This window comes from Symphalangus syndactylus, chromosome 17 (assembly GCF_028878055.3).
Source record: "Symphalangus syndactylus isolate Jambi chromosome 17, NHGRI_mSymSyn1-v2.1_pri, whole genome shotgun sequence".
Classification (NCBI taxonomy): Eukaryota; Metazoa; Chordata; class Mammalia; order Primates; family Hylobatidae; genus Symphalangus; species Symphalangus syndactylus.
The window spans coordinates 11,683,806-11,699,838 of record NC_072439.2 but is presented as its reverse complement, the minus strand read 5'-3'; the positions used below and the strand labels follow the sequence as shown (position 1 = coordinate 11,699,838).

The 16,033-nt window shown below is 56.5% G+C and overlaps 1 protein-coding gene across 1 annotated transcript in view; it reads left to right on the top strand.

The window, feature by feature from the left end:
• The window catches only part of BTBD2 (BTB domain containing 2), a 32,786-nt gene extending 18,802 nt beyond the window's left edge, over positions 1–13,984 (top strand). The window contains exons 2-9 of the mRNA XM_055247026.2: positions 1,013–1,132; positions 6,114–6,270; positions 8,411–8,516; positions 9,045–9,242; positions 11,450–11,642; positions 12,180–12,267; positions 12,450–12,596; positions 12,779–13,984. Of these exons, the coding sequence (XP_055103001.1) occupies positions 1,013–1,132; positions 6,114–6,270; positions 8,411–8,516; positions 9,045–9,242; positions 11,450–11,642; positions 12,180–12,267; positions 12,450–12,596; positions 12,779–12,940 (1,171 nt within the window). The 3' untranslated portion in view covers positions 12,941–13,984. The remainder of the gene's footprint in view (positions 1–1,012; positions 1,133–6,113; positions 6,271–8,410; positions 8,517–9,044; positions 9,243–11,449; positions 11,643–12,179; positions 12,268–12,449; positions 12,597–12,778) is intronic.
• The last annotated feature ends 2,049 nt before the right edge of the window (positions 13,985–16,033 follow it).

Below are 16,033 nucleotides of genomic sequence, written 5' to 3'. Positions count from 1 at the left end.
CCTCTCTCTTCCTTCACTCAGTGGGGGCTGTTCAGCCATTTGGTCCCGGTCTGTCTCCCTCGGTGAGGCCAGGCCCTGTGCCTGTAGCTGACTCCCTGGGAAAGCGTGTGCCGATGAGGGAATGCGTGAGCAGGAAAGTGATAAGAGTAGATGAGTGTGTGAATGAATGAATGAATAATGAGACTAAGTGGATGAGTGCATGCGGGAATGAACGAATGTGTGTGTGAATGGGTGAATGAATGAGTGAATGAGTGTGCGATGAATGAGAAAGTGAATGAATGAAGGCATGTGTCATAAATGAGTGAGTGAATGCCCACGGGAATGAATCAGTGGGTCATTGAATGCATGTGTGGATGAATGAATGAGTGCATGCGTATGAGTGAATGTACATGGAAATGAGTTAATGAGTGAATATGTAAATGAATGAGCGAGTGAATGAACGCATGTGTGAATGAATGTGTGAATGAACGCATGTGTGAATGAACACGTGTGAATGAACGCATGTGAATGAGCGAGTGACTGCGTGAATGAACACATGTGGGAATGAATGCATGTCTGAATGAGTGAGTGACTGCATATGTGAATGAATGTGTGAATGAATGCATGTGTGAATGAACACATGTGAATGAATGCATGTGTGAATGCATGTGTGAATGAATGTGTGAATGAACACGTATGAATAAATGCATGCAGTGCATATGGGCATGAGTGAATGAGTGTGTGCCTGACGCCTGGAAGGAAAGAGGATGGTGAGGGCTGGCAGAGCGTGAGGCCCTGTGTGGCCCAGGGCATGGTCCTAGCCCTGCCTGTCCTTGCCGTGGGTCCATCTGCATCACCCTCCTGCTGTCCCAGGCCGCTTCCAGAAGCCTCTGCCATCGGGGGGCCTGGCACATGCCTGCTGGGGGCTGGCAGGGAGCCCTAGTGGGGTGGTCACCCAGGATACTGGGCAGGACCTCCCGGCCGTGTGGTGGCGGCCACGGGGTTAACCAGGGCCTCCTCTCTCCTGTGCCAGGTTCGTGCTGGCCGTGGGCAGCGCCGTCTTTGATGCCATGTTCAACGGGGGAATGGCCACAACATCCACGGAGATCGAGCTGCCCGACGTGGAACCCGCCGCCTTCCTCGCACTGCTCAAGTAATGCTTCCGGATGCTTCCTGCTGGGGAGCTGGGCCCGGGGAGGGGGACCTCAGAGAACGTAGACCCTGTCTGACACCAGCTCGGATGCCCTAGCTTGGTGGAGATTTCTAGAACGTTCCTGCGCAGTGAGGGGTTCCAAAGGCACCTTTTGTTTTTCTTTTTGAGGTGGAGTCTCGCTCTGTTGCCCAGGCTGGAGTGCAGTGCCGTGATCTTGGCTCACTGCAACCTCAGTCTCCTGGGTTCAAGTGATTTTCCTCCCTCAGTCTCCCAAGTAGCTGGGACTACAGGCTCGTGCCACCATGCCCTGCTAATTTTTCTGTATTTTTAGTAGAGATGGGGTTTCACTGTGTTAGCCAGGATGGTCTCCATCTGACATCATGATCCACCCACCTGAGCCTCCCAAAGTGCTGGGATTACAAGCCTGAGCCACTGCGCCCAGCCCAGAGGCACCCTTTTTATTTTATATTTTTTAGACGTAGTCTTGCTCTGTTGCCCAGGATGGAGTGCAGTGGTGTGATAGCTCACTGAGACCTCTGCCTTCCTGGTTCAAGTGATTCTCCTGCCTCAGCTCCTGAGTACCTGGGATTACAGGCATTCACCACCACACCCAGCTCATTTTTGTGTTTTCAGTAGAGACAGCGTTTCTCTATGCTGGCCAGGCTGGTCTCAAACTCCTGGCCTCAGGTGATCTGCCCGCCTCAGCCTCCCAAAGTGCTGGGATTACAGGCATGAGCCACCGTGCCGGGCCAGTTCCCTGCTTTTCTTTTTCTTTTTTTTTGACAGAGTTTTGCTCTTGTTGCCCAAGCTGGAATACACAAACAAAAAATAACAATGACAAAACAAAACAAACAAAAAACAAACAGGAAACATCAGTGAAAGAAATTTAAAAAGACAAATAAATGGAAACACATTCCATGTCCATAGATTGAAGGGAATATTGTTTCGGTTTTTTTTTTTTTTTTTTGAGATGGAGTCTCACTCTGTCCCCAGGCTGGAGTGTAGTGGCGTGATCTCGGCTCACTGCAAGCTCCACCTCCCAGGTTCACGCCATTCTCCTGCCTCAGCCTCCCGAGTAGCTGGGGCTACAGGCGCCCGCCACTGCGCCCAGCTAATTTTTTGTATTTTTAGTAGAGATGGGGTTTCACCGTGTTAGCCAGGAGGGTCTCAATCTCCTGACCTCGTGATCCGCCCACCTCGGCCTCCTAAAGTGCTGGGATTACAGGCGTGAGCCACCGCGCCTGGACTGAAGGGAATATTGTTAAGATGTCCACACAACCCACTGTGATCTGCAGTCAGTATAACCCTATCAGAATTACTGTTTTTTTGCAAAAATAGAAAAACTACCCTAGAATTCATATGGAATCCCAAGGGACCTTGAATAGCCACAACGATCTTGAAAAAGAACAAAGTTGGAAGGCTCATACTTTCTGATTTCAAAACTCATTACGAAGCTACAGTCATCAAAACTGTGTGGTACTGGCGTAAGGACAGAATATGGGGACCAATGGAATGGAACAGAGAGCTCAGAAATAAATACCTTTGCACATAGGGTTAAATAATTTTTTTTTTTTTTTTTTGAGACAGAGTCTTGCTCTGTCCCCCAGGGTGGAGTGCAGTGGCGCGATCTCGGCTCACTGCAAGCTCCACCTCCCGGGTTCACGCCATTCTCCTGCCTCAGCCTCCCGAGTAGCTGGGACTACAGGCGCCCACCAACACGCCCAGCTAATTTTTTGTATTTTTAGTAGAGACGGGGTTTCACCGTGTTAGCCTGGATGGTCTCGATCTCCTGACCTTGTGATCCGCCCGCCTCGGCCTCCCAAAGTGCTGGGATTACAGGCTTGAGCCACCGCGCCTGGCCGGGTTAAATAATTTTTGGCAAGGGTGCCAAGGCCATTCAACAGAAAAGAGAGTTTAACAAATAGCACAGGCACAACTGGAAATCCACATGCAGAAGAATGAAGTTAGACCCTTACCTTACTGTATATAAAAATTAACTCAAATAGATCAAAGTCCAGGCCGGGCAAGGTGGCTCATGCCTGTAATCCCAGTACTTTGGGAGGCTGAGACGGGTGGATCACGAGATCGGGAGATTGAGACCATCCTGGCTAACATGGTGAAACCTCATCTCTACTAAAAATACAAAAATAAAAAATAAAAAAATTAGCTGGGTGTAGTGGCGGGCACCTGTAGTCCCAGCTACTTGGGAGGCTGAGGCAGGAGAATGGCGTGAACCCAGGGGGTGGAGGTTGCAGTGAACGGAGATCATGCCACTGCACTCCAGCCTGGGCGACAGAGCAAGACTCAGTCTCGAAATTAAAAAAAAATAGATCAAAGTCCAAAATGTAAGACCTAGACCTGTAAAATACTTAGAAGAATCCGAAGTGGCCGGGCGCAGTGGCTCACGCCTGTAATCCCAGCACTTTGGGAGGCCAAGGTGGGTGGATCACGAGGTCAGGAAATCGAGACCATCCTGGCTAACACGGTGAAACCCCATCTCTACTAAAAATACAAAAAAATTAGCCGGGCGTGGTGGCAGGCACCTGTAGTCCCAGCTACTCAGGAGGCTGAGGCAGGAGAATGGTGTGAACCCAGGTGACGGAGCTTGCAGTGAGCCGAGATCATGCCACTGCACTCCAGCCTGGGCAACAGAGCGAGACTCCCTCTCAAAAAAAAAAAAAAAAAAAATCCAAAGTATGGCTAGGCGCGGTGGCTCACACCTGTAATCCCAGCACTTTGGGAGGCTGAGGTGGGTAGATCACCTGAGGTCAGGAGTTCGAGACCATCCTGGGCAACATGGCAAAACCCCATCTCTACAAATATACAAAAATTAGCTGGGCATGGTAGCAGGCATCTGTAACCCCAGCTACTCAGGAAGCTGAGGCAGGAGAATCACTTGAACCTGGGAGGCGGAGGTTGTAGTGAACCAAGATCGCGCCACTGCACTCCAGCTTGGGAGACAGAGCGAGACTCTGTCTCAATAACAGCAAAAAAAGAAAAACCAGAATCAAATCTTCATGACATTGGATTTGCCCATGATTACTTGGATATGACGCCAAAGACACAGGCAAGAAAAGAATAAACAAAGACATTGGACTTAGGGAAAATGTTAAAAAGGTATACCTCAAAGGACAATACCGGCACAGTGAAAATGCCACCGATAGGCTGGGAGAGAAAAGAATTTTGTTTTGTTTTGTTTTGTTTTGTTTTGTTTGAGATGGAGTAGTGTGCTGCCACCATGGCTGGAGTGCAGTGGCACGATCCTGGCTCACTGCAACCTCTGCCTCCCAGGTTCAAGCGATTCTCCTGCTTTAGCCTCCCGAGTAGCTGGGACTACAGGCACGCACCACCACGCCCAGCTAATTTTCGTATTTTTAGTAGAGACCGGGTTTCATCATGTTGGCCAGGATGGTCTCGATCTCCTGATCTCGTGATCCTCCCGCCTCAGCCTCCCAAAGTGCTGGGATTACAGGCGTGAGCCACCGCGCCCAGCGGAAAAAAAAATGTGTTTAGAGACAGGATCTCACTATGCCCACACTGGTTTCCAACTCCTGGCCTCAGGCGATCCTCTCGCCTCTGCCTCCCAAAGTGCTGGGATTGCAGATGTGAGCCACTGCTCCAGGCTGGAGACATTTTTTATTTTTTATTTTATTTTTTTTGAGATGGAGTCTCACTTTGTCTCCCAGGCTGGAGTGCAGTGATACAGTCTTGGGTCACTGCACCCTGTGCCTCCTGGATTCAAGCGATTCTTCTGCCTCAGCCTCCCAAGTAGCTGGGATTACAGGTGTCTGCCACCACACCTGGCTAATTTTTATATTTTTAGTAGAGGGGGTTTTGCCATGTTGGCCAGGCAAGTCTCTAACTCCTGGCCTCAAGTGATCCGCCCGCCTCGGCCTCTCAAAGTGCTGGGATTACAGGCGTGAGCCACTGCGCCCGGCTATGTGCTTTTCTTTTTTTGAGACGGATTCTCGCTCTGTCCCCAGGCTGGAGTGCAGTGGCATGATGTCAGCTCACTGCAACTTCTGCCTCCCAGGTTCAAGTGATTCTCCTGCCTCAGCCTCCTGAGTAGCTGGGACTACAGGCACGCACCACCAGGCCCGCTAATTTTTGTATTTTTAGTAGAGACAAGGTTTCACCATGTTGGCCAGGCTGGTCTGGCACTTCTTGACCTCAGGCGATCTGCCTGCCTCAGCCTTCCAAAGTGCTGGGATTACAGGCGTGAACCACCGGGCCCGGCCTGTGCTTCTATTTTTGATTGGCCCAACCTCTGATCTGTATTCAGTGTGGTGTGGGCCACTCGGTGGCATCATGTTCAGTGTGGTGTGGGCCCCTCGCTGGCATCGTGTTCAGTGTGGTGTGGGCCACTCACTGGCATCATTTTCAGTGTGGTGTGGGCCCCTCGCTGGCATCGTGTTCAGTGTGGTGTGGGCCCCTTGCTGGCATCGTGTTCAGTGTGGTGTGGGCCCCTCGCTGGCATCGTTTTCAGTGTGGTGTGGGCCCCTCGCTGGCAGACGGTAATAGCGTCCATGATTATCCATGATCCTAATTAGTGTGTTGGGTTCTGTGATCCACCCAGAAGTGGCTGAGGTTTTCGGTGGTGCCTGAGGTGGGGAACCAAGAGTGCCTCATGGAAAAGGCGCCCAAGGAGTAGACACCCAGCTCCCAGTGCCCTCTCCTGGGGCATCCCGGGCAGAACGAGACAGGCCGTGTAGACGCTTCCGGGTGTGTGCCCTGTAGATGGCTTCAGCCTCTTGCTCGTTTTCATGGGCGACCACCTTGCCAAGTCGTGTCCCTAGGTCAGAGGGCAACGGACAGGGGCTAATTCTGGAAAGTTCCTCGGGGAACCTGATGTGGGGTGTTTGGATCCTGCCGTCTCAAGGGCAGGTGGCCGAGTCTAAAGATCTGAGTGGTCCCCTGACTGCTCTCCCCTGGGGGCGGGCATGGCGGTCCCACCTCACGGCCACCTGCGTTGCCTCTGCAGGTTTCTCTACTCGGACGAGGTGCAGATTGGCCCGGAGACGGTGATGACCACGCTGTACACCGCCAAGAAGTACGCGGTGCCAGCGCTCGAGGCCCACTGCGTGGAGTTTCTGAAGAAGAACCTGCGCGCAGACAACGCCTTCATGCTGCTCACGCAGGTGGGCGGGGCAGGGGCGGGGCCAGGCCTGACTGGAGGCGGGGCAGGGGTGGGGGCGGGCCCAGGAGGCAGCAGGCTCCTGCCTGGTAATGTGTTTTGGGCCTGTCGTGGTTGCTCACGCCTGTAATCCTGGCACTTTGGGAGGCTGAGGGGGGCAGATCACCTGAGGTCAGGCGTTCCAGACCAGCCTGGCCAACATGGCGAAATCCCATCTCTACTAAAAACACAAAAATGAGCCGGGTGTGGTGGCGGGCACCTGTAATTCCAGCTACTTGGGAGGCTGAGGCAGGAGAATTGCATAAACCCGGGAGGTGGAGGTTGCAGTGAGCCGAGATCGCGCCACTGCACTCCAGCCTGGGTGACAGAGCGAGACTCCACCTGAAAAAAAAAAAAATGTGTATTGGACTTTTCTGTGATACTTTAAAAAATTATTGGCAGGGTGCAGTGGCTCACGCCTGTAACCCCAGCACTTTGGGAGGCCGTGGAGGGAGGATTGCTTGAGGCCAGGAGTTCTAGACCAGCCTAGGCAACATAGAGACACCCTGTTTCTACAAAAAATAAAAGATTCAGGCCGGGCACGGTGGTTCATGCCTGTAATCCCAGCACTTTGGGAGGCTGAGACAGGCAGATCACCAGAGGTCAGGAGTTTGAGACCAGCCTGGCCAACATGGTGAAACCCCATCTCTACTAAAAAAAAAAAAAATTCATAAATTAGCCAAGCACGGTGGTGCGTGTCTGTAATCTCAGCTACCTGGGGGACCAAAACAGGAAGATTGCCTGAGCCCAGGAGGTTGAGGCTGCAGTGAGCGGAGATGGCGCCACTGCACTCCAGCCTGAGTGACAGAGTGAGACTCTGTCTCTAAAAAAAAGTAAAATAATTTTTTTTTTTTTTGAGACGGGGTTTCTCTTGTTGCCCAGGCTGGAGTGCAATGGCACGATCTCGGCTCACTGCAACCTCCGCCTCCAGGGTTCAAGCGATTCTCCTGCCTCAGCCTCCAGAGTAGCTGGGATTACAGGCCCCCACCACCACGCCTGGCTAAACAAAAAGAAAAAAAAAAACAAGAGAGAACTTCCCCTCTCTCTCTAAGGAAATGTCAGGTAGACAGAGCAGGGCCGGGGATCTCGGGGGACCCCAGTTGGGCTCTGTGCAGCCCAAAGGGCGGGGGCTGGGGAGGTCGTGCAGGCCAGGGAGGCTGAGAGGAGGACGTGGGGCCAGGACGGGTGGACGGCCGCTTGGGAGCCGTGAGCTCCTGGTCAGGGGTGGCCAGAGGGGACAGCGGCACTGGGTCCTCCAATGGGCTTTGGGGGTCCAGCATCCTGGAAAGGACCCAGAACCTTCTCCCCCTCCATCCTGGCAGGTCAGATGCAGGGGATCCCGGACTCCCAGAGGGAGGGGTTTCTTGTCTGGGTCATCTGGTCGCCTTGCTGGAGAGGCCTCTGCCTGACCTGAGAGGAGGCTGGAACTCACTCCCCGGGCTTCATCTTGTGGCCGCCTCAGCCTCCCTCCCCTAAAACCGCTACTAACCCGCTTGAGATGTGTCCTCGGGAGGACGCCTGCAGAAAGGCCTGCCCGGGTCCCTGCTGGCATAGGCCCCTCCAGCACCTTCCATGAACTAAGCCTCTGTTTCCCTAAGAGCACAGGCAATCTCCAGCTCTGTCACCTGACTGTCAGAAGTCATGTCTGCTGTGTCTTGGGATGGAGCTGCCGGGGACACGGCCCCTCCCACCACAAGTGGCCAAGGGCATGTTGTGGTCGGGAAGCTTCACCGATCGACCCCGGCCACCTCAGCTCTGCCTGCCACTTGGGGTCCTGGGCCCTGCCCCCGAGTGCAGCTGCAGCGCCCCGTTTGCCTAAAGCAGCAGGTCCTGCTGACAGAGACCTGAGCATCTTTTTCTTCCTTCCTTGGCCTCTCAGGTCCTGAGAGGGAACTCCCCAACTCTCCCGCCCCAGTCAGCGGTCACCGGGGGGTCTCTGGGCCCAAGACAGGGCTGGCCTGGCAGCTGAGACCCTGGTGGCTCCTGGCCACACTCAGGAAGGCCTGTGTGGTCAGGGCTGCATCTGAGCCAGCTCCGCACTGCGGATCTGCCGAGGGCTGGGTGCTGATGTCCCCCCCGCGCCCCTCGTCCATGTCTCTTGCCAGGCGCGACTCTTCGATGAACCACAGCTGGCCAGCCTGTGCCTGGAGAACATCGACAAAAACACTGCAGACGCCATCACCGCGGAGGGCTTCACTGACATTGACCTGGGTAAGGGCCCAGGAGCCCACGTGTGGGAATCCCAGCGGGGCCTCGGCGGGAGGGCCCGGGGATTGACACTGGGAGCTTTGGGCCTGGGGGTTCCCTGGGGGAGCTGCACAGGTGAGCTGGGACCTCACCACTTGCAGCGGTTCAGGAGCTCGGGTCCCAGCACAGCCCCAGGGGAGCCTGAGGCCTTGGCTGGGAGGCCACAGGCCAGACCCCCACCATCCCAGCTGATGGTGACCATCTTGTCCTCCGATGGTCCATGGTTTTTGACTTTGCTGTTGAACAGCTTTTGTCAAAGCTACTCAAGTCTGTCCTTGTGGCTTAAAAGCAACCACTGTCTAGGAAAATGAAGGGGCATGGTCTTGTGTTGATAAAGCTTTATTTATAAACACAAGCACAGGGCCAGGTTTGGGCCACGGGCCGTAGTTGCCAGCCCGGCTTTAACTGCTGGTCCTCATGTTAGTCTCAGTGCCTCCTGCAGGGTGGGCACGCGGGTGTCATGTTCACGCAGCCCCTTCCTCCACCCCGCAGACACGCTGGTGGCTGTCCTGGAGCGTGACACACTGGGCATCCGTGAGGTGCGGCTGTTCAATGCCGTTGTCCGCTGGTCCGAGGCCGAGTGTCAGCGGCAGCAGCTGCAGGTGACGCCAGAGAACAGGCGGAAGGTTCTGGGCAAGGCCCTGGGCCTCATTCGCTTCCCACTCATGACCATCGAGGAGTTTGCTGCAGGTAACAGAGCTCAGGGGCCCAGGGGCTGGCTTGGGAGGGGAGTGGCACACAGGTGGGCATCTGGGTACCGAGGATAGTACCCCCGATTTCACTGCGGAAAGCCTGGCAGATGCCTGGAGTATAAAGATGGGAAGAAACCTGGCTTGTGAGGGCGTGTCCGCAGGGCCATCTGTTAGCCCCAGCCCGGCTGTGTCCCCACCGTGCGCATTGCCAGACCCCACCTCTCGTGTCTGTCCAGCTGTTTTGGTGGCATCTCCCCAGGAGGGAAGGAAGTCCCCGTCTCGGACCCTTGTGCTACCTGCTGGTGCAGGTACCAGTGTCTGTGACGAGCCGAGGAAGGCTCTGATACGGCCGGGGCGGCTGTCGTGTGCCCATGAGTGGGCCTTGGGGTCCCCTGCTGCAGGGCCTGGGCTCTGGGGTGACGTGAGGGACAGCCCTAACGATGCCTCCTGCCCTCATGTGGCTGCTCGCTGCCTGACACCGTCCAGCTCTGGAGCAAAACAGGTCTGGAACATTCCAGAAGGGACTGGGACAGAGCCCTGTGGCTGGTGCACACTCGCTGTCTGGCCTTCCCCAGGTTCACGCAGACCCTGCTCTCGCTTAGCTGAAGGTCGCCAGATTTAGCAACAGGGTCTCACTCTGTCGCCTAGGCTGAGTGCAGTGGTGCAATCACAGCTCACTGCAGCCTCAACCTCCTGGGCTCAAGTGATCCTCCTGCTTCAGACTCCGGAGTAGCTGGGACCACAGGTGCCACCACTACACAAGGCTTATATTTGTTTTTGTAGGGACAGGGTCTTGCTTTGTTACCCCGGCTGGTCATGAACTGGGCTCCAGCCATCCTCCCATCTCGGCCTCACAAAGTGCTGGGATTATGGACATGGGCCACCGAGCCTGGCTAGATATATACTTTTTAAAAATACAATTGTTGATCAGCTGGGTGTGATGGCTCATGCCTATAATCGCAGCTACCCAGGAGGCTGAGGCAGGAGAATTGCTTGAACCCGGGAGGCGGAGGCTGTGGTGGGCCAAGATTGTGCCACTGCACTCCAGCCTGGGCAACAAGAATGAAACTCTGTCTCAAAAAAAAAAAAAAAAAAAAAAAAATTACAATTGTTGGCCAGGCTGGGTCACTCACTCCTGTAATCCCAGCACTTTGGGAGGCCACGATGGGGGGGATCACTTGAGGTCAGGAGTTCGAGACCAGCCTGACCAACAGAGTGAAACCCCATCTCTACTAAAAATACAAAATCAGCTGGGCGCGGTGGCGCATGCCTGTAATCCCAGCTACGTGGGAGGGTGAGGCAGGAGAATTGCTTGAACCCTGGAGACAGATGTTGCAGTGAGCCGAGATTACGCCACTGCACTCCAGCCTGGGGGACAAGAGCGAAACTCCATCTAAAAAAAAAAAAAAAAAATTAACATTGTTTATTGAGTTTTGATACTCAGTCTTCCTGATTCACTTAACCCATAATGGTTATTAAACTGTCTGCACTGGGCTGGCTTGCAGCTGAGCGATGCAGAATTGAGCCCGCCTTGGCTGATGAGTGATTAGGTCTCAGGCGGGCAGGGCTGCTCTCATTAGAGCAGAGCGTGCTCACCGTGCCCCGACACTCCTGGGGTGGATGGTGGACCCCCAGTTCTGCCCCTCCCGGCCACCTGTCCCTGCCCAGAGCCCCTTCACATCCCATGCACGGCCCCTCCGCCTGTCACATCTCTGCACCGGGATTAACAGCCTGGCTCTTGGAGCCTGCCTGGGGTCTGCTAGCCATCACCCCTGGGGGTGTAAGCGCTTGGGAAGCTGGCTGCCTAGGGCCCACGGTGGAGAGGAACCCCCAGGCTGCTTCTAGAAGCCAGGACGGGGAGCCACAGAGACCCCTCCCAGCCAATGGCCCTGAGAGAACAGGCAGTGGAGCCCCCCCACCCACAGTGAAGTGATGGGTGGTCCCTACAGTGGGCCGGACCCTGAGACATCGCCCCTGAGTGAGCGCATCTGTCAGCCTCTGGTCTGTGCCCTGGGACCTCTCCCCAAAAGCCCCCATGGCAGCAGGGGCCATGGCTGGTGGCTAGTTCCCTGGGGAGGGGCTGCCCAGGTCCCTGCACCTTGAAAGTCCGACGCAGACATCTTAGGGGGAAGGAGTGTGTCCTCCCAGGCACTCGGGCTCCCGGGGTGCAGCCCGGCCCTCCCCAACACCCTCCCTGTGCCGCAGGCCCCGCACAGTCGGGCATCCTGGTGGACCGCGAGGTGGTCAGCCTCTTCCTGCACTTCACCGTCAACCCCAAGCCACGAGTGGAGTTCATTGACCGGCCCCGCTGCTGCCTGCGAGGGAAGGAGTGCAGCATCAACCGCTTCCAGCAGGTGGAGAGTCGCTGGGGCTACAGTGGGACCAGTGATCGCATCAGGTGGGGACTGGGGTGCAGGCGGGGGGGGGTGGAGGACTCAGGGATGATGGAGATGGGGGGCAGGCATGGGGGGAGGGCTGGGCATGGGGGTGGAGGACTCAGGGATGATGGGGGGGTCTAGGAATGGGGGTGGAGGACTCAGGGATGATGGAGATGGGGGGCAGGCATGGGGGGGTGCCGGGCATGGGGGTGGAGGACTCAGGGATGATGGGGGGGTCTGGGAATGGGGGTGGAGGACTCAGGGATGATGGGGGGTCTGGGAATGGGGGTGGAAGACTCAGGGATGATGCAGGTGGGGGGAGGTAGGCATGGGGGTGGAGGACTCAGGGATGATGGGGGGGTCTGGGAATGGGGGTGGAGGACTCAGGGATGATGGGGGGGTCTGGGAATGGGGGTGGAGGACTCAGGGATGATGGGGGGGTCTGGGAATGGGGGTGGAGGACTCAGGGATGATGGAGGCGGGGGGGTGGGCTCGCCCCAGCTCACCTTAGGCTGTCCCTGGGTATCCACACGGCCGCCTGTCGTCTACCACGGCAGGTTCTCAGTCAACAAGCGCATCTTCGTGGTGGGATTTGGGCTGTATGGATCCATCCACGGGCCCACCGACTACCAAGTGAACATCCAGGTACCAGCCCCAGGCCTCATCCCCAGGCCTCCCCTCCTGCCTCCCCAGCCCCCACTCAGGCCCATGTCCTCTCCCCACCTCCATGGAACGCTGGCTGAACCCCCCCATCCTGGGCAGGTGGGCTGGGCCTTGAGGGGTCCCCATCGGCCCTCCCCAGGCCTGAGCCTCTCACCTCCCCGCAGATTATTCACACCGATAGCAACACGGTCCTGGGCCAGAACGACACGGGCTTCAGCTGCGACGGCTCAGCCAGCACCTTCCGCGTCATGTTCAAGGAGCCAGTGGAGGTGCTGCCCAACGTCAACTACACGGCCTGTGCCACGCTCAAGGTGTGCCGCCGGGGACGAGGGTCCCTCTGTGGGAGTCTCTCGCCCAACCTGAGGCCCCCAGGGCACAGCAGACACTCTCCAGAGGCAGCCACCCTGGCCCAGTCGGGGCCTTGCCCTGTCCGCACCTGGGGCATCCCAGCCTGGTGGTCCTTGACCTCACTGTACCCCCCTATCCCCTACAGGGCCCAGACTCCCACTACGGCACCAAAGGCCTGCGCAAGGTGACACATGAGTCGCCCACCACGGGCGCCAAGACCTGCTTCACCTTTTGCTACGCGGCCGGGAACAACAATGGCACATCCGTGGAGGACGGCCAGATCCCCGAGGTCATCTTCTATACCTAGACTGCCCGACACCGACGCCGCCCTCCCTCCGTGGGGACAGCCGCGGCCCCAGGCCATCATCCACTGCTGGGGCTCCCCCGCCACGCGGTGCCAGGCCCAGTGTCCCCCGGGCCATCTGTCCACTCCATGCCACCTTTCTCAGCATCAGGAAGGGGTTGCCCTGTGTTCACCACAAGTGCGGCTGCTGGATCAGGGCAGCCGGGGAGGTGGCCGGGCCAGTGGCCAGGCCCTGTGGAGACAATCCCTCAGGACTGGGGACAGGGCTGTGCTGACCTGGGCCAGGGCCAGGGCCCACGGACCCGCAGCTCAGGGCGCCTGCCCACGTCGTCTGACGGCGGTGCGCGGCAGGCGTTCCCCACGTTTCTTCACTGCACATTGCAATGCATTTGCGATTCCCATTTCTCTGCTAGGAGCCAGCCTGGGTGGCGCCGCTCCCAGAGCCGTGGGTCCCAGACCTTGCGTTCCTTTTGTTCCTGTCCGTTTATCAGGACACGGGCCCCACCTGTCCCGTGCCCGAGGCCTCCCAAGCCCAGCCTGCAGGGCGTTCCCACTGCCTGGGTGCCAGCTTGAGTTCTGCGCGCGCGGGATTCAGTGTGGGGACGGCCCCTGCCGGACAGGCCTAGCCCTGGCCAGGTGATGAGCAGTTGGCAGTGTCCGTTCTCATCCACCTGATGGGCCCAGATAAGGGCCCCCGCTGTCCAGCCTGCCTGGACGGCCCTCGTGGCCCCTGCAGTCCAAGATGGGACTCAGACCCTGCGCCCCAGAGCTCCCCTGCCACAGAATGGGGCCCCAGCCAGCCCCGACCGGGTCCAGGGGCACTGCTCGCCTGTACATACTGTTTCCCTAGCCCACCTGGTACCACGGGAGCCACCCCCAGGTGCTGGGGGGCACAGCCCCTCCCCACCCCAGCCACACCCCCACTCGCCCCGCGTTTCTGCCCTGTGACTCCTGGAACCTGCGTCCTCCCCAAAGCCATGGGAGGGGTGTCCTCCTCAGACCACGCCCCCAGATGATTTTTTTAAATAAAGAAACAAACGCACCTGCCCTGAGCGCACACTGCTTCGCTCCCCTTCACTCTCCATCCTGTCGTCTGGGCTGCAGTGGGCGAGGGATGTCGTGCACTGAGAGGGGCCCTGAACCCTGGGTCTGGTTCGCCAGTGCTGCGAGACCCTCGTTAAGTAAGTACCCACAGCCCACACTTAAGCCCGGGAGGTCAACACTGCAGTGAGCAGTGATTGCGCCACTGCCCTCCTGCCTGGGCAAGAGCAAGACCCTGACTCAACACCTCCCCACAAACCCAAATGCAATGGACGTGTGTGCCGATTTACCCGTGGGGAGGCCCTGTTGGCTGCTGGGGGACCGTGGATGTGAGGGACGGAGAGAAAGCAGGGAGTGCCCAGTTCTGGCCTCAATGGCCAGAGGAGTCAAGCCGTTGGCTGCTGCCTCAGGAGCACACGTGCAGGGCAAGACATCAAGAAACCCGGCAGCAAGGCCGCGCGGTGGCTCATACCTGTCGTTACAGCACTTTGGGAGGCCAAGGCAGGCGGATCACCTGAGGTCAGGAGTTCAGGACTAACCTGGCTGACATGGTGAACCCCATCTCTGCTAAAAACACAAAAATTAGCCAGGTATGGTGGCACGCACCTGTAATCCAAGCTACTGGGGAGGCTAAGGCAGGAGAACTGCTTGAACTCGGGAGGTGGAGGCTGCAGTGAGCCGAGATCATGCCACTGCACTCCAGCCTCGGTGACAGCGAGACTGTCCCAAACACTTTGTCAACCTGGAATGCCACTCCTGGCAAAAACATCCTTATTAAGAAAGGTGAAATAAATATTTTTTTTCACGAAACAAAAGCTAATTTGTAATTTGTTACCGACAAAGCTGCACTCGGCACGGCATGGTAGCTTACGCCTCTAATCCCAGGGTCACTTTCCCACCTCGTCCTCCTGATGTGCCAGACAGGCAACCCTATCTCTACCTAAAAACAAAACAGAACAAGACAATTAGCTGAGTGTGGTGGTGCACATCTGTGGTCCCAGATACTTGGGAGGCTGAGGTGGGTGGATCGCTTGAGCCCAAGAGGTGGAGGCTCCAGGGAGCTATGACTGTGCAACTGAACACCAGCCTGGGCCAGACCCTGTCTCAAAAAAAAAAAAAAGCTGCACTGTAAGAAATATTGAAGTTCTTCAGGCTGAAAGGAAATTATCCCAGATGTAATTTTGGGATTCTGTCGCCCAGGCTGGAGTGCAGTGGCGTGATCTCGGCTCACTTGCAAGCTCTGCCTCCCGGGTTCACGCCATTCTCCTGCCTCAGCCTCCCCAGTAGCTGGGACTTCAGGTGCCCAGCTAATTTTTTGTATTTTTAGTAGAGAGAGGTTTCACCATGTTAGCCAGGATGGTCTCGAACTCCTGACCTCGTGATCCACCCACCTCGGCCTCCCAAAGTGCTGGGATTACAGGCGTGAGCCACCGCGCCCGGCCCCAGATGTAATTTCTGATCAGCAGGAAGAAATGAGCATCAGAAAAGGTTAACATGTGGGTAGATCTATAAAACACATGACGGGTAATCCTTATCCCCAAGCTACTGCCGGGAAAACCATCGATGAGCTCACTCTATTTCCCTCTTGCCATCTGACTCTCACAGGTGCATTATTTCTGCTTTGTCACAACATACTACATTGGTACTGGTCTTCCACCCTTGGTCTCACCTTTAAAAAAATTATTTTGTCTGGGCGCAGTGGCTCACGCCTGTAATCCCAGCACTTTGGGAGGCCGAGGCGGGCGGATCACGAGGTCAGATGATGGAGACCATCCTGGCTAACACGGTGAAACCCCGTCTCTACTAAAAATACAAAAATAAAATTAGCCAGACATGGTGGCGGGTGCCTGTAATCCCAGCTACTCCGGAGGCTGAGGCAGGAGAATGGGGTGAACCCGGGAGGTGGAGGTTGCAGTGAGCCGAGATTGCGCCACTGCACTCTAGCCTGGGCAACAGACCGACTCTGTTGGTTTTTCTTTTGGAGATGGTCTTGCTCTGTCCCCCGGACTAGAGTGCAGTGGCGCAATCTGGGCTCACTGTAACCTCCACCTCCCG